General features: G+C 41.1%; 1 protein-coding gene across 1 annotated transcript in view; it reads left to right on the top strand.

The window, feature by feature from the left end:
* Positions 1-11,285, top strand: part of ANKH (ANKH inorganic pyrophosphate transport regulator) — a 102,027-nt gene extending 90,742 nt beyond the window's left edge. Inside the window, exons 9-12 of the mRNA XM_084306774.1 lie at positions 7,127-7,256; positions 8,106-8,229; positions 8,863-8,962; positions 10,259-11,285. Coding sequence (XP_084162900.1) covers positions 7,127-7,256; positions 8,106-8,229; positions 8,863-8,962; positions 10,259-10,375 — 471 coding nt within the window. The 3' untranslated portion in view covers positions 10,376-11,285. The remainder of the gene's footprint in view (positions 1-7,126; positions 7,257-8,105; positions 8,230-8,862; positions 8,963-10,258) is intronic.
* The last annotated feature ends 15,024 nt before the right edge of the window (positions 11,286-26,309 follow it).

Raw genomic sequence — 26,309 nt, 5'->3', positions numbered from 1 at the left:
TACTGCACACAGATCTGAGGCTTTTTGCTTCATAGGATCACGGGATTAGTCATGTTGGAAAGCCCTCAGGAGTTCATCCGGCCCAGCCTCTGGCTCAAAGCAGGTCAGCTGTGAGGTCAGGGCAGATCTTCCTTCGAGCTTTACCCAATCAGGGCTTGAAAATTATACTGAAGAAAATGACCAACCCTCCAGTCCGCTTCAGAATTAAAAGACACGTGAGCATATCACCATGCTGTATCCCAACAGCTTGTTGTATAAAGAGAAGCTTAATCACCTCCCTTTGGACTGATCACACTTTCTTTTTCCTAAAAGGCATCATAGAACCCCTCAAAACTGCAGGGGCTGGTTGAAAACTGCTTTCTAACGTGATGTGCAGCCCACATGGGATAGGATTCTGCAGGCCTGTTCTGTTAGGAGCCCAGGTTTGGTATGCAACAAGCTTCCATAGCAAGCCAGTGACATTGGCCTCTGATCTTGTACCATGCACAGAAATTTCTGCACAACTTCCAAAGAATTTGATGATGGCTTGTAGCTGTATGCTTGAAAAACAAGCCTGTAAAGACAGGAGACTTTTCCCACTTCATTATTTTCATCTTAAACTCACTCATGATTTCCTGTCAACAGGGAATAATGTCTTTATAATGAAATATATAAATGTTTTGACCACAGTAAAACATGAAAACCTTTATAAGCCTTTATTTGTAAATCGATAAGTGGTTGGGTTTCTTTTTTCTTTATAAGAATCCCATTGAATATTTTTCATGTTGTTCAACTACTTGAGAAACTGCATAGTAGAATGAGTGCTTCAGGAGGTATTAGGAAATTGTATTCTGTTGCATAGCTACATTCAACATGAAAACACATTCCAACTATAGCTTGGAAGATGGGTGTAACTAATTAACAGTAACTAATGCCATTGCTTCAGTACTAGTAGTTAATTTTTTTTTTACTGTCCATGATAAACATACAGAAGAAGAGTGCTATTTTCTGTAATGTTAAGATGCTAGAGTTAATTTTTGAAACAAGTCCTGGTACACAGTCATTTAGAGGACTAAAGTTTCAAGGTCAGTGAAGGTATAGATTTATAATGGCCAGAAGAACAGCACTAAGCACAAAATTGTTTTGTTTTGTTTTTTTTTTACCCCCCAAAATCTTGCAAATTAAATGTTGATCAGAGGAGTCAACTCCAGTTTATTCACACAGATTTGAGTTGGAACAGGACATTCTTTTGACTGCAAACATATCTACAAGAACAGCTCATCCTTTAAGAGTGATATGGGCTCTGTAATGAGATACAATTATAGAAGCTCTGTTTGTATGAGAAAGGCAGAGGCCATGGAGATGTTTAGTAGTTCAGGAGACCGGACTGTGTAAGACTCTGGGTACCTTTTAGATCTGTTTATTGCACACTTCAAAAGTCAAAAAACATGTGGCATTCTTCCATATTAATAAAATTGATAAATTTAACTAATATTGGTCCAAAAAAAATCAAAGATACAGTTCAAAGCTGAAATGCATAATAAGTTGTAAAGTACATTTATTCAGCCCTCACTGGGTGTCTCGTACCATAAGAGGTCACAAGAGGTCATGAACAAGGTTTGGGTTAAATTCCTTAAGATGAAATCTTCAAAATATACATAGAACAATATTTGGACAGTTAAACACCTTCCTCAGACAGCCCCACTTCTGCAAACATATCAAGTTCAAGAAGTGATAGGGATAACATATTTAACCGGGGATGGAATAGTTAACCTGCAAAACATACTTCCGTGATGAAACACAATTCATTTTTCTGCTTCAAAACAACACTGAGCAGATGTTTCCTTTCTCATTCCAGGCTGGTGTATATATAATCCATTTTTTGAAAAAATACTTATTTTAGATTTCATAGCCTCTTTCTGAGAAAGAGTCTTATCATGTCTGTCATCAAGCGTTGTTTTTTCCAACTAAAGGTTGCACTGAAGCCTAGCAGTACTATACTGTTCATAGCTCACTAGAATACTCTTATCCTTGTATTTATCAGTGAATGTCCCAAAAGACACACAGCTCTCTACAAACGCCTAAAAGCAAATTAATCTAGCACCCTGCAGATTACTACACACATGCCAATAGTGTGTATTAACATAACATATTATCATGCATTATGCAGTGGGTCTCTGAGGTTTAGTAGCCCCTGTCAGCAACAGGAATGAACGGAAATAGCTTCCAGGAGACATAAGACCTCTGAAAAGGCCAAATGCTGGTAGCTCTTGAAAACAAGAGAACTTGTGCACGCAGCATCTGACAGAGTATCATAAACAGTCTTTTGTCAGTAATTTATGCAAGTCACATACATGTAGCATGCTTAAGAAGAGGTTAAAGGTAAGTTTGGGCACTAGCAGCATTGTACTCCCCCTGCTGCAATAAAAATTCCATGCATTCTGTCAGGCTTGTTGACAGCAGAAGTTCTGATGTGTCATCTTCCAGTATGCCTGGACAGTGATTTTGCAAGCTGAGAAGAGCAAGGTTCCACATGGAAATAAGCACAGGTACCTAATGAGAGAGTCCAAGTCATTACTGAAAGGGCTTGATTTTTGTTTGCTTGTCCTTTTTTTTTTTTTTTTTAATTCGCAATTGAATTGAAAAAAAAACAAAAAAAAACAAACAAAAAAACACCAATATTAGGTATTTTGTATACACAACATAATGCTGCATGGGATAAAGGTACATCACTGCTGTCAAATGTACTTCTGGAAATACCTTGCCTAAGTAAGGAATGCCTAAAGCTGTAGCTGCCAGCAGCTCAGACCATACTTTGGGGGAAGGACATCTCCTACATGTATTCTGCTCTTTCCCCACCCTCTGTGCCCTTTCCTCAGGCAACCCCCAGCAACATTTAGCCCAGAGGACAACACTAATCTAGCTGGAACTTTGATCTCATCTAGAACAGCTGTACTGACTCTCAGGCAGCTCTAAGTTGACATTTTTAATCAAGTCTTTCAAATTTCACCGCCCTAGACCAGTTAAAGACACATTACCCAATAGCACAACCATTCAGATTGGTTCAAATGATTAAAACATTTTCAGAAATTTTCAGACTAATGTTCATACAGAGATAATACCATAATAAATGCTACCACATGTACTCAGACCTGCATATTCTCTAGTGTTCTGTGCTCCTGCCTGTATCTCTTTCCTATAATTTTGAAGTGCTTGTCAGTTCTTAGTTGAAGGTCCATTTAAATGATAAAAAGCTTTAATATCATCCTTTGCTCATACCATAAGAGAAAAAAAAAATAAATGAAGTCACTTCCATTGCTAGAATTCCACAAGAAAAATCCTTACTTCCAAAGCATTAAGATGTTCAGCTGGTAAGTTCCTAAGTACGACATTCATTACTGTACGTAGGCATTGTAGTCAACTGCCATCACAGCCTGAAGCTGCAGGGTGTAAATATGCACGTTGCTAGTCTGTGCCAAAGCTCTTAATGTTTCATCTTCACCTCTTGATTAGATTAAATGAAGCTATAAATGTAACCTTACCCAAGCCTGTTTATTCTATTTTTAACTTTGCAGACATACACAGAGAGGCATAAGGGGGGTGGGGGGAAGGAGTTAACCAGAATGCTTACCTAAGAGAAGGATGGGAGAAATACAGGTTGTAAATCTGTTCCCTAAAGTATTTCCTGATCTGAGCCCCAAGGAGCTGTAACTGCTTCCTCCAGTAGATCCCATCCCCAGTTGGATGGACCACGCTGTTTCACTGACTACTTGCATCATTTATTATATGGCTCTCTTCTCCACTTTGCTTTCTGAGAATTATTTACTCTTTACCAACATTATCACAACTCCCAGCATCACAAAAAGCTATGACTCCATCCTACTTTAACGTATCTTGTCTGCAGACAAATCAGTAGACAAAATACCTTGCCTACTCTGTATGTAGAGTGTTACTGTTTACCTGAAGCAGGGTTTAATTTCTTGCACTACGTTTTGAATGTCTTTGGTATAATACAGAAACTTCCCAGACTTCAAGTGTTCTAGAAAAAAATTGCAGAGGTTTTCCATAATACACAGCATTAATTTATTTTCTTGAAGCTTTGTTCCCTGTTGGTAATGAGGAAATCATCTGCTCATAAGATGACATAGAGGAATCTCTTAGCAAAGTGAAATTAGCCATCAACATTAAAAACAAACAAAAAAAAAAAATAGAAGCATGCTGAGAAATAGATAGACTGCCCTCCTGCTACCTTAGCTCACCCTCTGAAACTGCTTGTTCATGAGGGTAGCAACCACTATGATCCTTACCCACCAACTGCTGTATTAGAAGTGCTCTTTGAAGCCATTTACCAGCACTGGCTCTGCTGATGGGGGTGGGACTGTAGTTTGCAACAGCTGAGGCGGGATGCCTGCATACCAGCTGGGTGTAAGTCATTACCCCTGATTGGCAAACTGGCATTTCTTCTGTCTGAGTTGGCTGCAGACTGAGTCTGTTCCTGCAGAGGCCAGAAACAAGCTTTAACTTCAAAGAAAACAAGATGGAGAGTAATGCTTTTGGTCACTTGTTTGCTGGCCTAACCACACATGCTGTTTCAAATACCTGTTCAAAGAAGGAAGGACTGCTGTATTTGCTGTTTGCTAGCAGTGAACAAACTTAGCTATTTAGCATAAAAGTATGGAGTCTTGCAGTGGGGGTAACCACACTGCTTGGTAGGTTGCTAGTGGCATAGGGTAGTACAAGCAGCATAAAGGCCTTCGTTTTCATGAAAACAGCAAATTGCAGTTGAAGAGTGGATGTATTTATTTATTTATTTTATTTTTTAATTGGACTTTGTAAATAGATTTGACGAAATACTCCCTCTATGGTAGCTTGTGTAAATGACTGCAATCTGCCTAATGGTGTCTGTGGCAGTGAAAGAATTTGCTCTGCCCTATACAGTTACTTTTTAATAATTGGATCCTCAACCATACAACCTTCTCTGCTCTGGAGTGTCCCCTGCACTTCAGTTGTGCCCTATACCAGTAGTTTGGCAGGGGGAGAGAAATGCTGACTGAAGAAAAAAAATTTGCTCAGCTCATTTGCCTTCTACTCTTACCTTCTTCCATATACTGTTCTCTGGCTAGGCAAGGGAAGTACACTGCAAGATAGCTTCAAAGTAATAAAGTAAAATGAGAATAAGAATTGTTTCTTACCCTAAGAAATACAGAGAAAAGCTAAATACTGTTTTGGCAGGAACATGAAGTGTTTTGTTCACTGCATTGGCTGGCAGAATGGGAGACCTCCCACAGGTTGCTCCGTGACAGACCTTGAGAAACTTCTGTGGCCTGGATACTTTTAGGCTAAATAGAGAGGACAATCTCTGGCATACGACCAAAGAACAGGAGTGAAATACCAGCTGTCGTGGAGGTGGTAGGATTTCAAAGACCAGCTTTAAAAGCCATCTGAACGTGTATGGTTGTAACACCTGGACAGTAAGAAAAGAGCTAGATAGTATGATATTAGTTTATAGGATTAAAAATAAGAGTGCTGATGTGCATAATTTACCTGGTACACTGGCTTATAATGTGACAGAGGAATAATAGAGCATTTATCAGTCTGAGTTTTGCCCTCTTCACTCAACTTGCTTCATTAACATCTGTTTTACTGGGAAAATAACAGGAATAAATTGCTTTTTAATTGGCAAAACACATTAAATATCAAAGAGTAGGGGTTTATACTTGAACTCTGGCATCCCTTCTTGCAGAAGAAAGTCCTGCAAGGGCTGTTGGTACCAGTCCGTGGTGAGGGCCTCAAACCAAAGCTGGAACCACCAGCTGCCAAGAGGTCCCTCAGCCTGGACTGAAGCACAGACCTAGGATTGACCCAAAGATTAAATGGCACGTACTACAGCTGTATTACTTCTTGCAGGCTTTTTATGGAGGTTTTCTTTCGTGTATAGACTAAACAGCACACTCCAAATGACAGCATCTGGTGGATTTCTGGCCTTGAGGGCACCATGTCTGCATGGCTATGTGTATTACATACTAATGGTACTAGTATCAGCACTGTGTTTAACCTCCTAATCTTGGATTTAGATCAAATCTCTGCACGTCGGAGTAGTTAAAATCTCTAGTTACAAAAACATTTGATAATGTGTTTAGGAGTATGAGTATCTCAACCAGCACAAGTCCTGTAAAAATCAAGCTCGTTACTGTTTTTGTAAGACCATTCAAGTGCAACTATTTGCAGGCACCATAAAAAAAAATGTATATATGCATATGGGAGGAACCCGAAGAGCATGAAATGCTTCTGAAATGAACATGGTTCTTATGTACACTTATGTGGTCTGTGTCTTTGAACGCAAACTGAGCATACATACACTGTATGTACATTAGAGTCTTACTAAATTTAAATAATTGAAAACTTGTTTAAATTGTTGCAAAAACATTGCTTTGAATACATTTCTTAACACAAATTCATTCTGTTTATGAGCTTTGTATGCTATTGTTTATTTTCTACTATTTTTGATTGATCTGAGATAAGTAAGAATCTGTTTTCCACTTCTCGTTGAGAACAATAAAGTTGGTTGTAAGTTTTGTAGGGTTCAGCACCCTCGATTTAAGCTGAAGTCGGGAATTGGTGGTGGTTCAGGTGGCTCTCTGAAGAGTCTTTTAAAACCCTACGTCCAATTGCTTATTGGTGACAGTCAGACTGAACCATAACATCTGAATCATTAGAATCCAAGCACAGCAAACCAATATTCTGTTAGGCTTGCATATGTGTGTTATTTTTTACTGTGTCTGCTTCATAACCTGTTGAGTCAGAACTGTTGCTTAACATTTAAGTTTTATTTTCTTTCATTGGTCTTTGTGCAAAGAGGCAAAAGCCCTGGATAACAGTTGAAGAGGGTGATTAAAAGTTAACGATAAAATATGCCTGATTTAGTGATGGTGAAAACCTTAATCCTTTCATGCTATAGTAGAAAGGTAAATTTAATTTTTTTTTATTATTTTTACTTTGTATCCATCTTCTTCCTTCATTTAATACCAAAAATGATTCATCAGTAGAGTAAAGAAATGTTTTAGATGAGAAGATCCTGTCTTTTATTGTACTTCTGTTCTGAAATGTAAACCTTTCTTAATTTTGTTCTTCTGGCTCTCCTTCCTAGCTCTGTTTTGTGATGTTTTGGACACCAAACGTGTCAGAGAAGATTTTAGTTGACATAATCGGAGTAGACTTCGCTTTTGCAGAGCTGTGCGTCGTTCCTTTGCGCATCTTCTCCTTCTTTCCAGTTCCAGGTAAAAACAAGAAAACAAATACTCTGTAACCTCCAAGCAAATGCAACTCTGAGGTGTGGTCATAGGGTCTGACTTGGCTGTACATGTAAGAGTGGCTAAGTGCATACCCAGCATACATAATAAGAACCATTTTCATCAAAGTCGGTATAGACCAAGACTATTTCCATCAGCAGTCAGGCTACAAAAGTTGCAGTAAGAGCAGTCTGTCTTAGGCAGACTTCTGACTGTCCAAAGTAAAACCTGAATTCTGCCTATTGGGGTTGACCAAGAACACACACATCAACAGCACGGTGCTATAGCACATATGAGCACCCATGGTTCCGCTACTGAGGCTGTGAGTAACTTCAATATGGCATCAAGGACTAACTGCACAAGAGCATTGCCTCCAGCAGTCTCCCCTTCAGCTGCCAGTCTGAGTGACACTTCCAGATATCATCACAGCATAAACAGAATAAAAGTAAATGCCCCTATTCAGGAGAGAGACGAGCTTGGCAGCAGTGTTCAAAATGTATCCCCTCAAAAAATTTCTAACTGCTGTAAACAAATGCTACTTGATGTAGTGTAGCATAGATCAAAATGGACTGCCTAATAAATTGTTTCTAAGGGAATGGCTCCCATGAAGGGTTGCTGTCTATAAATGGCTTTTTTCAAAAATCAGAAAGTTTAAGCAATTTGGGCATGAAATCTTCTTTATTTCTAGTAGGGTTTCCCAGTGTGCAGAGTTACCAAAAACAAGTTTCACGACGTGTATTTCTGAACAGTACTCTCTGTACGAAAAAACTTTCACATGAGATGACTGACGATTGCTACTCTTGTGTCCCTTTTTCCCCTTCCTCTGTTCATGAACAGTGACAGTCAGAGCACACTTAACTGGTTGGCTGATGACTCTAAAGAAGACGTTTGTGCTGGCACCCAGCTCAGTGCTGCGGATCATCGTCCTCATCACTAGTCTCATTGTTCTGCCTTACTTGGGGTAAATCTCTCTCCTCTCCATAGAGATGATGGAATTGCTCTTCTCTTCGTTCCTGTTTCCTATCACTTTGTAGCTGAATTTGTCCAACTCAGAACATTTTCCCCAAATACTAAGCATAATATAAAGCCTAAACAGTGGCAATATCTGGAAAAGAAACATCTACAAATTTACAAGTGATACTTTGCTGTAGGCAGTCAAGATATCGATGCCCCTTCTGAAAAAATTCACAAATGTCAGTGAGGCAAAAATCTGTCCTACGAGAATTTATTTCCATTCTATTAAATGCACTGTTAAGAAATCTAATAGAAGAATATCTTGTTTATAATGTTAAAGGATCCATTCTGTAGCAGTCTGTGCACTCTGTACACAGACTTTAAATTCTGTGTTCAGCTTTTCTTACTCCAAAATTTGATTCAGGATATGTTTCTTTTACTAAATAGTGAAGCACGTTAATAAACAAAGTAAGTCCTTTAAAATACTAGTCACTCTCCTTGCCAGTACATTATGTCTTTGAAAGAAATACTTCTAACAACAGATTGATTCTATATACCACTGGAAATACAATTTTGAATCAGCTGTTGTCACACAAACATGACTAATTATTTATTTTTTTTTTTTTTGTGCTACCGACAGAGTTCATGGAGCCACTCTTGGAGTAGGATCCCTTCTAGCAGGTTTTGTGGGAGAATCCACCATGGTTGCAATAGCAGCCTGTTACGTCTATCGGAAACAGGTAAGAAGTAGGCTCTGCAGGATCTGGTGAAAGCAGTTGATGGTGGACTTTATTTCAGACTAAAAGTACATTTTTGAAATGTAACTCCCCAGCATCCCCACTTTCTTTACTGACCATCCTGCATAAGGTGCATAAGAAAATAGAAGACCTTGATCTCTGTCATGATTAGTCTGTTACATTTTTCTTGAGCACCAAAGAGCCTGAACACTTTGAAAAAGCTATTCTTGGCCTGTGGTTTCACACCATATATTTGTTCAGACTGACCTTCTGATTGTTTGTTACAGCGGTAGCTCAAAGAGTGTTTCTGGCAAGGGACATTGTGCTTAATTTTTTGCAGGCAGTACTAGTAATTGCTCTGCCAACCTAATTTATTTCCTTACTGGAATTAGTATGTAACTGACACCATCATCTCAACAGCCAATGTGACAGTGGCAAAGCCAATTAGTAGCTGTACGGCTCAACTTGTTTTCACCTAAAGTGGCAATAAATGGGCAGCATTTGAGAGCTGTAAACCAGGTGTTGTGTAGACACCTCTGAAACTTTGTAATTCTGATATGCGCAACTCTGCTGAATCAGTAATACCTGTGGGGTTTATTTTGTCAGTTTTACAAGTGTTTTCTGTAAGACTAGTCAGCTTGCTGAAGAATGTATAATAAGGAACAGATGCTTCAATTTGTTTTGTAGCGGGACTAAATACCTCTTAGCTTTACTAATCCAGGACATCCTGGATGAATCATAGGACTCTTGAATGCCCTCCCATTCTTGCTATCCAAAAATATTCTAATATTACTAGGCTTTGGGATGGGGACTCGCAGTGAATCCAGCAATAGCAAGAGAGGCCAGAATGCTCACTTCTTGAAAAATTCCTGAAGTTTGACATTTGAAAAATTAAGAAGCCACCTCTCTCTTTCCCCCTAAAGCAACTTATCTTCTCTGATATTTTGTTTGCTTTTCTTTTTTTATAATAAAAAGTCTGTGATGTAAAAGATTCCAGATGCTTTCTTCCCTCCAGTCACACTGAAGCCTGTCTTGGATGTCACTTAGCATAAGAAGTGCCTCCATCATTGCATTCATGTTAGAAAGGAGAAAGCTGAGCCCAGAAAGGTTATGGAAACCTTCTAAGTTAAGACAACTTGTTAGCGACAAACCAGGAACATGACACAAGTGTTCTAGCTGTTTAGAGTATACTCTAAAAAATACATTACTCCTACCTTGCTTCTCCTGGTGCCCAAAGTTTGTAAGCCTGTGTTCACAAACAACATATTTGTATGTTTATGCATGGTTGTTTCAATCTAGAAAAAGAAGCGGAATGAGAATGAAACAGCTGCAGAAGGCGAAGACTCTGCTATGACCGACATGCCTCACACGGAGGAAATGACAGACATCGTAGAAATGAGAGAAGAGAATGAATAATAAAGGGGATGCAATTGTTCTCTACAGGGACGATTGGAGTGATACTTCAGCATCTTGTCGTCTCTCATACTTTTTTGTTTGTTTGTTTTTATTTTTGTAATAAAGAGGCCTTGATTTAAAAGGTTTCAGATAAATTCTCTAGCATACTGAGTATGCTCACACTGATGAGGGACCTAAAAAGAGGTCTTTGCTTTTTCTTTTTCAATTGAATTTGTTTTCTCACTCCATGCAGACATAAAAGATACAATTGCATCGCTGTAGAGTCTTCCTTACTTATGCATCCACCTTCTCTGGACAATCTGCATTTGTCAACCAAAGCCCTGCTGTGTGTGTATGTGTGCGCGTGTGTGCACGCACACGAGTGCCACTGGCTCAGTGCTACTGCCATAATCCTACTCCCTCCCCTTTCTTTTTCCTTCCTTTTCTTCATGAGAAATGTTAAGGAAAAGAAGTTTGGAATACAGAGCTTTATTTTACTTGCTTGAAAATGACTTTGCTACATAAACTAATATACTATGGTGAACTATATCTTTTGTTTGGCCTCGTCACTAGAGCTTATACTGCACAGGGTACAACACAGGGAGGAACGTGTAAGTCTCCGCATGGAAAGTGGAGAAAAACAGGCTCCTCTCTCCTGTTAAAAGTGTGTGGTTGTGTATATACACACACAGATACATAAACAGAGTCATACATATATATATTTATATATATATGCATACAATAAATAAAATACACACAGGACAAGAACTCTATTTACCTTTCATTCCGTCTGAAAGATAGAAATCTGTTGAAAAATGTAAATTTATAATTCAGAGTCTTCTTGAATAGTTAAGCACCGTGTTATATAGGTCTCTTTAGGGAAAAAAAAATGCACTTTCCTCTTGTGAAGAGGGTAATAGCAAATGATAGAATTTGACTGTATTTAAATAAAAAAAAAATAAAAAATTGACAAGCTTTACCAAAGTTCTTGTCCACTGATTTAACTTTAATTTTTAAAGGATTATTTACTCTAGACTTATTTCTGGTGCCTATATATTTAAAAACAAACAACAGATAACTTATGCAGGATACCATGGTATATTGCATTACTACACATAGTTCCATGAAGGTCTTTATTTGGTGATGTACACATGCTCACACGTACATGTATATATATATAAGTATATATATACACACACACTTCTATGTATGTTTTGCTATGATGTATTTACCTATGCAGTAGATCAAAATCAGTATGGCGAAGCTCATGTACTGATGATCCTCCAAGTCCTTAATTAGGGACCATGATTGCTTGTTAGCTCTCAATACAGCAGTGTCATGGAAGCAGAAAGCTGCTCAAACCAGCAAGCACTGCACTTTGCAAACAAGGCAGGCACTGTGCAGTTTAATTGGGCCTTAAATAGGAGAGCATGAGGTTGGATGGTCAATCTGTGTCAGGTGGAAGTGAAGCCTGTGTTAAGAGGTCACTGAACCAGAGATGGTTTGGATGCCACCAATGGTGGCTGCAGGAGCAGTTTGTACTCCTCTGCTGGTTTGTGTCTGGCTGCGGGGCAGCATTCCTGTTACCAGTTTGTAGTAGCTTGGGTTCTTTCAGCTGTAACCATGCCTGAGTTTGGATACCGTTATCCTACATACTATATCTGCAAGTCAGTTAATTTAAACTTTATTAAGTAAAAATATATTTTTCTAAGTTGTGGGAATGATTATTTAATTGTGGACAACTTCAGTTTCTGGATTATTTGCCAGGTACTCCCAGCACTCAGAGAACTGATCGGAACTAGGCATTACTTTCAATGTTGTATCAATATATGTGTATATATACATACACATGTGTATAAATATATATATTGTATATTATGTATATTTATTTTAAGCTAGAATACATTTCCTATTTTTCCAAGTTCAGCTAAAAATGTCTCTAAAACACTACAGAGTTGGATAGTAACCAGGTATGGCTATAATGAAAGGCATTGTATCAATGAGCTTTATTTTAAACATTTGTACCGATTTTTTACATGCACAAATGCGGTGAGAAAAGACTTAGAAGTGATGACATTGAATGGCAGACTTGAAAAATCAGTTTGTGGTTAATTAGCAGTGGCACTAAGAGGCAAGACTAAACCTAGTAGCCTCACATCTTCTGTGCCACCACAAGGTTGTTCTCATTGTTTCTCACAGTAGATTAAACAAACCAACCAACCAAAAAAAAATAATAAAAAAAGACAAACCCTCAGACAAATGAACTTTTGCAGTATGCAGACTGTATACACAAGCATTCATGAATACAGACTCTCAAATGGTCATGTGTATATAACATGTATGTAGACTGTTACAGATCACGGTGGCCATTTAATGTCTTCTCTATTCATATCATTTTGATTCCTCTAGCACATTTGTATCCAAATCCACAACACACAGATTTTCAGGAAGTATAGAGATAAAGCAAGAAACTATATTTGTGTAATATTTCTTTTGATAGGTTACTGAAATTTAAACAGCAGTATTTTTGAAAAATTCTAAGCATTACCGTTTCATTACCATAGGTTTCAAGGTAATTATTTTACCCAAAAGTAAGAATTTGAAAACAAATTAGGTGAAACACTGAAACTTGTTTTAGATAGAAAACTGAACATCAAAAAATAAATTTTTCGTCATAGAGTACTGAACTAATGGAATAGTAAAAGTCAATTTTTCAATTTTATGGGTAATATTTAATATTCCTGTATTTTGCAAAATAACAAATGAGTACAGGAGTGATAGGATTTGGGCAGATATTCAGGCAGCCCCATGAGGATGCTTGTATAACATTTACTTCTGCTTCCTGTGTGTTGTGTATTTCTTTGCATTGCTCATTTGGGTTTGCCAAATAGGCTGATGTTTCGTCAACGAGCAGCTCCATGTGGGAACTCAGTGCCCGAGCGATGCTCACTCTGCTGCAGGTGGCAGCCTCAGCCTGAAGGCACGTTCACACGCAGCTCCGTGCACCCCAGCATCAGCTGGTGCTCCCTGTGGGTAACATCTTCAAGGGCTTTGGTGACCTCTCCAGGGGTAGGTTCAGCTGACTGGCAGGTTGGGAGCTCTGGGGGGCCGATGCAGGGCACATGCTGCCTCGCCCGGCTCAGCTGAACCCACCACCCAAAGTGCTGGAGCCTTGCCCATGCGAGTGTCGCTGCCAGGCGGGTCCCTGTGAACGTGCTTTCCCCTTCCTGCCCAAAGGGATGTCCTCAATTACTGTAAAATGGCTTAGCTGGCTCCTCTGCAGGACTGCTCCTGAAATTGCTATCTGTGTGATGGATTATGAAATTACAGACACCTGATAAGTTCCTGCTTCAGAGAGCCAGAGTGTGGTCACCTCAGTGAGTTCATGTGGCAGCTTAGCCTATCCAGACTTTATTGAGAATTTCTGAGCTATAGAAACGAAGTGACAATAAAAAGAGGAACAAAGTTGATCTGCATCCCACATCTTAAATTTTAGACCGTGGGAGAACATGCCACACAGCAGGAAGAAAAAGGGACACTGATAAGTTGTGGGTTGATGTTCCTAAACCCATAATGCACACCTAAAATTGTGTTAACTTGTCCGAGCTTTCCTTTTGCAGACTTAGCTGTTGAGAAAACTATTTTCTTTTATCCTCCCCTCTCACACTTACCAAGCGATGGACTCGATGAAACAGGTTCTGCATGTCCTGGCCAGTGCTTGAGGCCGCGCGGGCACATCAGCTGGCTCCCAGGCCTCCCCGTCCCTCTTGCACGGCCGCCCGGGGTGCGAGCGCTAAGTTGCCTGCTCCTTAGCTAGAGCTACACTGGGCGAGAGGATTGGGTGAGTAACAGAAGTCTTTTGTTTCCTACTCATTTTTGCTGCTAAATATTTCCCTTGACCGGGAGAGATTTATACCTGGCTCTTGCTCGGTTTTTGCCGAATCGCGGCAGACAGACAGCAGCTGGAGACAGAGGGTGAGCTGCTGAATGCAGCGCATTCAGGACAGGCCATGGCGCACAGACAGGAGTCTTTTGAAGGGGAGAGCTCCTTTTTTTGTGGGCTGGCGCCTTGTGCTTAAAAAGAAGGGTAAAAGGATGCTTTCAGGCCAAGGCGCTTGGAGCGGGCACGGCCATGCGCTGGGCTGCAAGGTGCGATTCTGCGGGGTGTCGGGGGGCGTCCTGCACCCCGCTGCCCACAGACGGGTCCTTGGCAAAATGCAGGGCAGAGCGGGGACTGGAAAGGCAGCAGCATTGACTCCGTCTCCCACTGGGGTTGTGTGGATGTGGTGCAGTCGGCAGGGATTTGAGTGCAGCTGGGTGTTACCTGAGCATAGTTTCAGTAGCCATTAGTGTCTTAGAAAGCCATGCATATATATATGTATATATATCTTATATATATAAGCGTATGTATATGTGTGTGTGTGTGTGTGTATGAGAGTTTTATGCACATATTTTTATTACTGGCTGTATATAGTTTGTTGGAACAAAGATTCAAGCATAAACATCTTAATGAGGGACTAATACTAGGCTGTGTGAAAAATTGCAGTTTCAAGCTACATGAAAGAGTAATTTCAACAACCTTTCAACGGGCACAATACCAGTAAGATAAACCAGGATTTCAGTCAGTAAGCTAAAATGGGAAAGAAGGGGAAAACTTGGAAAAGCTTATGGATGTGGCATATCCAGCCTAAAGCCAACAGCATGGTGTGGAACACGATTGATCAGCAGAAAACAGCAGAGCAGTGACTACTGAGATATAACTGCACTAGAGAGGAACCGAAGGGTGAGAAGTAATGTGTAAATAAGACACAGCTTTTAAGTATTTTGGTTTCTGAGAGTGGAGGAGTCCTCAGTGGAGTATGAAAACGTCTTTGAGGATTATTCCAGCAGAAATAAACCAATATGCAGGTTTTATGACATGCAAAGAGGAGGCTTTACACTTCTTACTGGATCTGAGTAACTGGCAGTAACTGGGCAACTGGGCAGATGTCACCCAAACATTGGTTAAACAAATAGGAAATCATCACAGTTTTGGTATTTGGTATTTCCCAAATTCCAGCCTAACTATGTGCATGTGCAGAATGTGGTATTTGCAAGCCAGGGCAAGGTCCCTCAAGCAGCACCGGGGCAGGCAGGCAGTTTTCAGCCTCCTGCTGGGTGCTCGCAGGAGGGTGGCCTCCACGCTTGCTCTGCAAATGTGCAGCAGCACACTTTGTGGGACTGCCTGCTGGTGCAGCCTCATGATATGAGGCACATACGTTAGTTAGCTCAGGAACAAGCTCAGGCCAAGCGTGAGCTTGACCTACAAGAGTGTGACAGAGCAGAGAGAGGATGTGGGCTGCCTAGGGAGCTGGGGCTCAGGTAATCTGGGGGCAGCTTGTGTGGGTTTACTTCAGAGATGCAAGTTCACGTTTCAGTGCGCGGATACGCTCGTCAGCAAAATCATTGCCAGACTTCTCGATGATTTGCACATTCTGAACAAAAAGGCCAAAGACAAAATACAGGGGCAGAGAGCTGAGCTTTAACCTCAGCTTGGATCACGTACACAAGCAGAAGGGCATGTTTTCTGCTGCTTGTGCAAGTTAACTCTATGGTTAAAGAGGGATCTTACATCTCAATATGCCATAACCAAGGTGTTCACGCTCAGTCAGTAGAACAAAAAGACTGTGGTGTATTTTTAGGTGCTTTTTTGTCTTTGCAACCACGAGGGGAAAATTTTCCTTGGCATTACCAAACCTTGTCACTGCTCATATCAACTTGTTAGTTTTAGCTCATCATTTTTTTTCTCTCATTCCTAGTTCAGCATCTTCGGACTTTTCCTTATTTCCTTCTGAAGGCTCCTGCTAGGTTTATTTTGTCTATTGGCGTTTTGAGAAGAAAATTGTAATCTTCATGCTGAATGTCAAGTAATGCAGTGATTAAAAAGTAGCTTAAAACAAAACTTTGTTGATGAACTGTTTTTATTTTTCATTTGCTAAGCTGAAAAGGAGAGTCAAGAAACAGAAGGAATTGGGGGGTGGTCTTTATTTAAAATCAAGAATTAACAGAATTAATTCAAGTTCACTACTTAACTTGGGCCACTTTTCGTCCTTCTAATGATTTCATAGCACCAGGATCCCAACTCTTACAGCAAAACTAGCACTGCAGCCTGCGATAGTTTGAAGCAATGACAAGTGTAAGACAATGTATTTCAAACCTAAAAATATAGCCTGATGCGTTGGAGAGACCAATTAACAGAGACACTCTATTAAGTTTAAAATTCAGCTGGACTTGAGCAACCTGATCTGATGTCTAAAATGACCCTGCCTTGGGGTTAGATAGAAGCTAGTAAGGTCCCTTCATCTTAAGGGACTTGAGACTTTTCTTTTTTTTTTTTTTTTTTTTTAGGGTTTCGGTTCAGGGCTGAGAAACTGTGCCCACCAGGGCTCTACAATGCAGATAGCTAAGCCAAAATCTGAGCTTCACAGATTCTTCTGCAGATGACAAAACCTTCATATTGTAGAGCCAACTTTAAAGTACCCTCCTACCCTTTGGGAGCCCACAGTGAGGGCAGAGCAAAAATAAGCTATTGTATATGCAGACAAAATATTTGAGTACTGCACTGCACTTTTACAATTAACTCTCTAAATACAAAAGTCTGAAACCAGCAAGCAGCTGCATACATCACGTTTCCTCCTATCCCTCTTTTCATGTGCATCATTCAGCACAATAAAAAAGCTATCCCTTCTGATAACTCCCCTTTGCAATCAAGGTAATGCAGAGTAAATACATAAATTTATGTAATAAAACAGCTTGGCCTATCTACAAATGAGAGCACATAAATCCCCTCTTAAGAAAGGATGTATTTTAAAATTGAAGCAACAGCTTTATTCATAATTCAGCAAGAACACAAGAGAAAAACAAAACAAAAATTGAAAAAAAAAAAAAAAGGAAAAAAAAAAAAAAAGCGCATTAGCTTTTAAAGAGTATACTGCCTGGGTGGAAAGCAGAGTATGTGTATGCATACAGAAAACAGAGCATGAACTTTTTAGTTTGCTCTCCAAGACAGCACTAATGTAACTCTGCTTTTATGCGCTATTACAATAAATGAAGAGTCCTTTGTAAGTTGTAATGAAACAATTAGTATGCTAGAGGCAATAAATTTACTGATTACTTAGATTAGCTGATTTTATTCACAGATCTTGCAAATGCCTCAAAATCGCAAAAGCTCCAAAAAGCTGAAGGTGCATATGCATTTTTGTAGGTGACATGAACAAGCTTTTCTAAATAAACCTAATCACTATTAAAATAACACAGTTCGAAGCACGCTTCACCTACTTTAGGTTTAATAAAAATCTACGTGCACAACTCTGTATACTATTACAAAGCAAACGCACAAGGGGGGGACTCAGCCTGTGCTTTTAAACCGAACAGCATCTCCCACCGCCACCATAAAGACGGTCAAGCTTAGACCGTGTCAAGGTTTGGTCATTCAGAGCATTGGCCTCACTGCTCTAATATTTTAGATCAGGTTTTGGTGTTGCTGCCTCTGCCTTTTTTCTTGAAGCCAAGAGCCTACAGCGGGTTTTTGGTAGGAGGCACAGGCATGGCTGGAGGACCTCAGAGCTTGCCTGCCAAGTGGGAGGGTGACGTGAGGCAGGAGGCACAAAGCTCCTTTAGAAAGATGCTGTCGGATGGGTTGTCATTCCACCAGTACCAGTGAGCTGGCAGCAGCGATCCTCCCTAGAGCTGGCTCTTCCAAGGGGGAAAAAATAGACCTTGCCTGTTGCTGACGGACATGGAGCTGGGACTGAAGCCAGTGTCTGATCCCCCAGTGCTGCTTTTATTTGTGCTGTGACGCTGGCAGCGCATCTTAACACCATGAGCAGCAGAAATCCACACTGGGGACCAAGGGCTTTATTCGGTTTGGTGGGATAGATGGAAATGCATTTTAACAGTGCTTGGGCAGCACAGCCTAGCAGCCTCCCAAGCTTTGAGAAACTCTTGTTTCGGAATCTATATTGGACAAGAAGTTTCTGGAAGTGCCCAAGGAGGAGCATGAGTGAGTGAGTGAGTATGGAGGAATGAGTGACAGAGCCTGTGTAAGTGGGGAGAGATGGCTGCTAACAAATGACTGAGATGTCTTTTTGAGGCACCACACACTTGGCATTATCCTGCAAGGACCATACGAATGGGCAGCCAGAACCGTGACTCCTTCATTCGTCATCTTCAGTGAAAAGTTCACTCACCTTTAAAGTTCCCAGGCAGCATTGCTGGCACTAGATAGAACTGAACTTCGTAGTGCTAGGAACACAAAAGACTTTGTCACACCTTTTGCAGTGTAGGAAGAAGAAAGCTTCATGCATCCTACTCTCCTCATTGTCACATATTTGAGCAGGGCCAGCCACAAGGTCACTCCAGAAAGAAACTCTAAAGCTGAGCAAAACTTACAGGGCAGAGCAGAAGATGAGAACTATTTTGTCTTCACAGCAGGGAATCATCTTGGAGGAGAGCCAGATTGAATACAAGTACCCCCTAGAAAGTATCTCAAAGGAGATGCCGTTTCAGAACAGAGGCTCAAGATGGCTTTGACCACATCGTGTGAGGTTGAAGACTGCATCAGTTGTAAAGTAATAATAACAAGGATAGCAGGTTCTCTGATCTCCAAGAGATGCTCTAAGGATAGGATTTATTGATGCTTGTGAAAAATGCTTGGATACTGCAGGGAACAGAGCCACATAAATGCCTATTAAACTGATACTTGCATGTTCTAATTGTGCCTTTGGGTTCTCTAAAATTGACTTGTTTTTGGTTTCATGGAAATACTTCAGAAATTGGGAGTGGGGAGCAGTGTCTTGAAGCAGCATCCTAAAAAAGGGCAGCACAACATCTGAAGATCTTTGCTCGGGAAAGAAGGGGAGAATGTTTGGGGGCCTCGTGTTTTCCCCACCAGACCCTAGACCCCTATTCTGTAGGACAAAGTTTTGTTCTGTTCTTGGCAGGTTTGCAACGTAGAAAGAGGCAAGAGCACTAGCTGGCCACCTTTTAGGGAATGCTGTGTTTGCACTGGGATTAAGGCCAACTTTGCATAAAGCAAAACCTTTTCCTTTTCCTTTTTTTTTTTTTTTTTTCTTTTTCATTTCCTTTTTTTTCTCATCTTCTTTTTCTTTTTTCTTTTTCATTTCATTTTTTCTCATCTTCTTTTTATTTTTTCTCTTTTTATTTTTTTCTTTCTCCTTCTCTTTCTTGTCTCTCTCTCTTTTTTTTCTTTTTCAGTTTGTTTTTATAATTTGAAGGTATATCTGAGAACTAGGCAGATGGATATTCCACCTTAGAGGTATCGCTTGCTTTTCATTTCTTTCTGAATATCTTTCTCTATCAGATTCAGATTCTTTCAGTGTCTTTCAGGATAAAGCAGTCTTTATACAAAGCAGCGTTCCTCATAGCAATCCTTGACTATTTAAACAAGTCAATTTTCCAAGGACTGTATGTGTCAAGTCAGAGCACTACTTGGAACTATAGTACAGGGATCCTAGATTTTAAAAGAAATGTTACCTCATGCATCATTTTCTGTCATGCTTACAGAATTCCAACTGATTTCTTTCAAAATAAGCATTGTTTTCTGTAAGTTGTACACCTACTAAAGCTACCAGTTTGTTTTTTTAACGGACATTTTGCTTTGCTTTAAACATGTGGGTTTTCTGTAAACTCTAAAGAAACCAATGAAGGCAAAAACTTTGTACATTTTTAAATGACTGCTATGGTCAACGGTATAAAAATACGTGTTGCATTAAAAATGAGTGCTGTTTATGTATTTAACAGAGATGTATGTTTTTGCATTGTTAAAAAGAATGTCCTATGCTTTCTTTTTGGAGGGGGGGCGGAGAGATCTGTGCTCCAATACTGTCCAATAGCTTTCATATTCTAATTACTTTAAGTAAAGTTCTAACAGTTTGCATATGATTCTGATTGCTTCTGTGTTATTAATTCTTGCAATCTAACATGGTCTAAAATACTCTTCTCATGTGGAACAAGCAAAATACACCTCCTGGTGAGAAATTAATTCAACACACAAGATGTTTTTGAATCATGAGTGTGATGCTGCCAACTGTAAGGCTTTAACTTGAAGTTAATGAAATCCAAGGGTATCCATAAAACAACGCGGGACAAGCTCTTTATTTCTACGAAGCCTCCATGACTTGCTAATATGGAATTTTCACGGTCAGGCATGGTGGTGGGGCTTTGCTCACACCTGTGGCTGAGCACCAAGGACTCTGCTGCCTCTGTTGTCCTCATGCTGGGCCACAAAACGCCCAAGTTATGTTTTATTTTCAACTTTAGGCTGCTCCGGGCAGCAGCTCTCTGTGGGGTGTGCACTGTCTCATCCACGGTGCGGTTGGGAGCGGCAGCTGTGTTTCACCAGGTCTTCGGTGTGGGGTGGTCCAGGGAGCCCTCAGAGGCCCCTGCATGGGCTGGGGACAATGTGGCTGTCCCTTCCTGCTCTCCTGCAGCTGGCTGGTGACACCCTGGCTGAAGGAAGGATCTGCTCGTATCTGTTCACATTCCTGCCCACAGCCAAGAACACTAAGCAGGGCCAAGAATATAATTAGGGCATCTAAATCAACAAAAGATAACTCCCCGAGGCACTCATTAGCTGCTGGCACCCACCACTGCCTTCTCATGGCCACTTGCAGAGGGCATGGCCTGACCTTGCCCAGCTCTCCCTGCAGAGAGGGCTGGCCTGGCAGGAGGCCATGCTAGAAATTAATTAATTAAGTAATTAATTAAAGAGGGGAGCAAAACGTTAAAATTAAGGAGAGGAGAAAGAAGGCGGAGGACCCTCAGGCAGAGCCACAGCACTTCCAGGCCCTGGTGCACCACTGGCACCAGCCTGCCCTCCTGGACAGGGCAGCACCCCACGGCTTGCAGGGACAGGGCTTAGCTGCAAAACAGGTACAGGGTCGCTGCCACCCTGCTTGCTCTAGAGATTCAGATTTCAGCAAAAAGTGAAGCAACAGGCAGTCACATGCCGCGAGTCTGACTTTTTCCAACTAAGCTTTCTGTTTTCGAGACAATTAGGCTTTATTTCTCTCCCTCTAAGCAAGAAAGGGTCAGGCTGTAAGCATGTGAAAAGCAAAATGTACAGTATGGTGTCAAACAGCGTAACTAAGTCACCTTCGTTGCTTGCTGTCTTGGAAATCTCCTCTCCTATCAGTAGATCGTCCTGTCTGCCTTCTGAGAGCTGCTCTCTGCCCTCACTGCTCCCTGACTGTTTCTGCACTGATAATGAGGACAATTTGCTGTTCCCTCAGTGTGGTAATTGTACCCAGGGTTAACCCAGGTTATTTCCCCAAAGGGCACAAACAGACCTCAGACAAGGGTCCTCAACCATGGGCAGGTGCAATATGGACCCAGAACATTTTCCACCTTCTTGCTGCATCCCTTTAGCTTCCTCACGCCTTGCTGCACCCCCCTGCAACACCACCAACCCCCTGGCAGTGCAGTGGTAGCGTGCTGGGGGCTGGCGAAGCATTCATCTCTCCAAAACCCTTCCATGTCACGGTCCGTACCATACAGCATTTGCTTCTGTGTCTCATACTCAATAATAAAAGGAGGGCAGACAGGTCAGGAGAAGGCTTCTCTGCAGAAGGTCTGTAATGTAAGTGCTGCTGAAAGAGGATCTGCTGTGCATGGAGGAATGGGAAAGGGCTCATTATCACAGACAAAAAAGTCCCAGAAATGAACAGAGGTTTGACACAAAGAGAACAACTGCAGTCATCTTTTGGCTGGGTTTGTATGAAACAGAACTGCTGAGTGATGTACTACACAACCAAGGCAAACACTCTCCTGGTCCCTGTGACATGGCAGAGGTACCAGCAGGAAGGGAATGCAAAGCCTAGAAATGGCTACAGAGGAAGGTAGTACCTTGGAGATCGTCAGGCAGTCATTAACTCCAAATAGGCTGTACTGCAGCTGAGAAAAAGTGAACCTTCTTCCTCTGTCATTTAAAAGAGGTGACATCTTACCATGTCTTATCACAGAAGAACATTTTCCCAGCAGCTGGAACCAGTGATCACAAGCCTACAATCAAAACAGATGCTTCTGTGCCAAGCCCACCTACCACTATTATTCACACATCAACCACAGTAGCATTTCTTTGGAGAACCATGAATTTCAGTGCCAAGCTTCGCCAATAGCAATGCAGTCCCTACTGTACAAGAAAACCACCTTCACAGCAACTGCTCTTAATGCCTTTTATCCTGGCTCCTCACAGAAAATTTCCTTTTGAATGTCCCATGAACATAGACTGCTGTTGCCATTCTCCATCTTCCCCTTGCAAAGGCAGATGCACTGGAATAAAGCACGTATGGGATGGGGAGATGTAGCAACACCTGGACCTTTCATTTGGATGTCTTATCATCAGATGATTTCAGAAGCCATCAGAGTTTTGCTTAAAACAGCCTTAAGCAATGCTCCAACTTAACCGTCCTTTCCTTTCCAAAATTAGGTTTCCAGCTACCTAGTACCTTTAAAAAAGCACTCAGTCATTTGGGTTAATTAAAAGAGGATTTTTGATTTCAGCATGATTTGATGAAACAAAACTCAGCATGCCTGACTGAGGGAGTAAATCAAGCAAACACCATGGAAGCACTTGACAGTCTAAAAGAAATGAGCCAGCTACTAAAAGCAAATATGCAAACACCATGTGCCAACGTCCTGCGGCAATACCTTGGGATATGCAGGAGGCCAAGTGATGTTCCACCTGGGTGTTTTCTGGGCTGGATGGAAAATGTGAATCTGAGACACACAGCAAGAGACAGTATGAGTACAGCCTGCCACTGTGCAAGGGAAGTTAACTGTTAAATCCCCCAGATATCTTTTTCCTTGTTGTTTTGGTTATTTCTTTTCCACTTTCTTACCAGCCCTGTTAGTTTAAGCAGGTCAGCAATGGCTTTAGATGAGCAATGTTTTTATTGTGCCTTCTGCCCCCCTTTTCCCTCAGCAATTTAAATTCAAAAGACATGCTCAGGTGGGAGAGCAGAAATTGCTGTTAACTCCCGCTTGCCAGCTTACTGAAAGGAACATGCTCCTCCAAAATACAAGTGCTCTCCTGATACCGTTAATTACACCCCAACACAACTTTGAACACAACTCAACTTTGACAAGAAGCAGAAAAGCTTGTGAAGTGAGCATGCTGCAGAAGTGGCAAGAAGCAGGCTCTCACCCAAAGGCTTTCTTTAAGCTCTGTACACTGCTCTTTGAACAAAACAACCAGACCTTTTGCAGTAAAACAACAGCCAAAATGTTACTCAAACTTTATTTAAAAATAACAACAACAACAACAAAAATCCACCCAAAGAAGGGGCTTTTAGCAAGAGCTTGAGTGAAACAACCACAGTTCTCTCATGGCCCATAAGTCTGCAGATTGTACACCCTCCTTGCTGTATGTAATCTGTAATTTCTTGTAACCTTTCATACTAAAATAAATAAATAAATCTTACGATGGCAAGTGCTCCACCTCTGAAGGTATAGCCAGGTATAGTTACAACCCTAAGTCTAAAGCAGTGTTCTATATTTACCACAGTCAGCTAGATTTTTTTTAATTTTTTTTTTTGTATCTGCAATTCAGGAATTAGGAACGACACAGGTAATAATAGAAGAGTGTTATCATATTTCTTTCTGCCTGGCACATATATACAGAGAAATAAGTCCCAAGTGTCAGCTGTAGGCCAGAAAGTGAGTATTTTTGGTGACTGGTCTGTGAAACAAAGACTGTGGAAATTGAGAGAGATGATGCTAGTTTTGTTACTATTAGAGCAGCTTTTCCTTTTTTATTTTTTATTTTTTAAGTAAAAGGTAGGTTGGCTCACAACATATCTAGCAAAGAAAATGCCTGAATTCTGTCCCATCCCAGAAAGTCACAAAATCTTACAGAACCATCAAATTCTAGAAAGGTGAGATCATAAAAGCACATAATAGTACCTACCACGCGCAGCCTGTGTGAAAGCATCGTCTGTGTGAAATGAGGTGTCATATTTTCATCCGAGCCTTGGGCAGACTGGTCTAGGGTGTCAGAATAAAAGCTTGGTGCTGAAGAGACTGTGCAGGGGCTACCTGACATAGCCTGATAGAGGCAGCCACTGCAGCTGTTGCCCGCTACAACAGCCTGAATGAAATACATCACTTCAGAGACCTCCTTGGCAGGTGTGTGAAAACAGAAGGAAAAAAAAAAAAAAAAGTATTTCCAAAAAGGCTGCAAAGCTGGGGAAACAATCCTCTGGAGGAGATGACTGGCAGTGACATTTGATGTTCCACTCCTCGTCAGTACGCCGCAACACTCTCTCAACTGCACTGATAAAACAGTTTTTAGGCAGTACTGCCTAGATCCTCAGTGGCTCAAAGCATTATGTGGTTCGTTGCTTTTTTAGCATCCTGTTGGCTTGAACAGAAGTCAGGAACAGAAATAAGGGTAAGCCTTCAGCACTGATGTGGACATGGGGAAAAGAGGCTAGACAATCACCTTCCTCCAAGAGGCCTCTACCATGCTAAACATTCCCCATGTCACTTTTAGCTCTGTGGTTAAAAACATTTTCTTTTCACTTATCTTGATTCTCCTCCTCAACAAATTTATAAATGGAAATGCTCTTTGCATCTGTCTGACTTAAAGCCTGTTATTCGATGTCATGGCACAATTATTCATCGAGGGGCAAGCTTCCAACACATGTTCCCTGTGGACTTCCACCACTACCAAAAAAGGGAGCATTCATAAAGCACATTTGGTCATCTTAAAACATTTTCAGTCCCGTCCTGCCAACTGGCATACTGGGGGAACAAATGTCAATCGCAGACAGGAGACAACAAAATGCAGAGCGCGCACAACTGACACAACTATTAGGGACATCGGAGCACGAACAGAGCTATGCACTTGATACACGGTGCAAGAGCTCCCTCTCCCTGCTTGCTTTAACACTTACAAAGGGTTATTTAATCACATTTGCCACTCCGGTAAGAGACAAGCGACCCCTTCCTCTCCCTCTCCTTCACTAGCACCTGGCGGTAGGGCTGTTGCTGTCCTGCAGAAACAAATCTGGCCAGGATTTTGTCAGTTCTGACTCAACAACCTGCACGAAGCTACAGTCCTGAACCGAGCACGCCTGCACCTCCCCAGGCAGCCAGCTTCTGGGGTGAGCTCCTGCAGGGCACCATCAGGCTGGTTTCAGCAGCAGCTCCTCAGAGCTGCACCAAGCCTCCGCTGTGCTGTCCTGCACACTGCAGCTCCATTTCGGTACAGCTCTGTCCACAGCCAGTGGTCCCCACGGTAAAACACAAAGCAGAGCAAACCTCAAGATCATCTGGACTGCTTCCTGCGGCACACTGACAGCACTGTATTATTTATTCCTAAAATATGCATGGAAAATATAAAGCAACTGCTTTTCTAGTGTTTGTTATCTAATTTCCTCAGGAGCAGCATAAGATGTGTAACGGCGTACACATACCTTGTGCTCGCTCCTGCAGTTCTTGGGTCAATGTTCAGGCCAACTATGTGAATTATTTACGTACATAACACCTGCAAATCCAGCTCTTAAAAAGCCTTGCGCATCATACTGCTCCAGCTGTATGACAAGGATGTGTTTGCAGAGAATGGTGCAGTTGATTAATTTTGATGTTAAAAACGTGACAATTAAAAGACACCAAGATTTAGATTATTTCAGTAATTTAAATCAGAAGTGTAACTATCTTACCAGTTTATTAAGTTAGAAAAGCTACTTTCGTTTCCCCCTTCAGTGTTACTTGGATAACAGGTTGTGGGTTTTTTTTCCTCCTCTATCCATAAGCAAGCAGCAAGCCAATAATTACTTGTAATTACATGTATCACTACGTTCTGCAGCTTTCAAAATGTAAATAATCAGAAAGAGGACTTCAAAATTAAAAATAAAGATAAAAAAGATAAAAAGCTAAGGACAAAAAAACAGGG

This window comes from Netta rufina (genome assembly GCF_964035555.1).
Source record: "Netta rufina genome assembly, chromosome: 2".
NCBI lineage: Eukaryota > Metazoa > Chordata > Aves > Anseriformes > Anatidae > Netta > Netta rufina.
The sequence above is the reverse complement of the archived record's forward strand: the minus strand, read 5'-3'. Positions and strand labels throughout refer to the sequence as shown.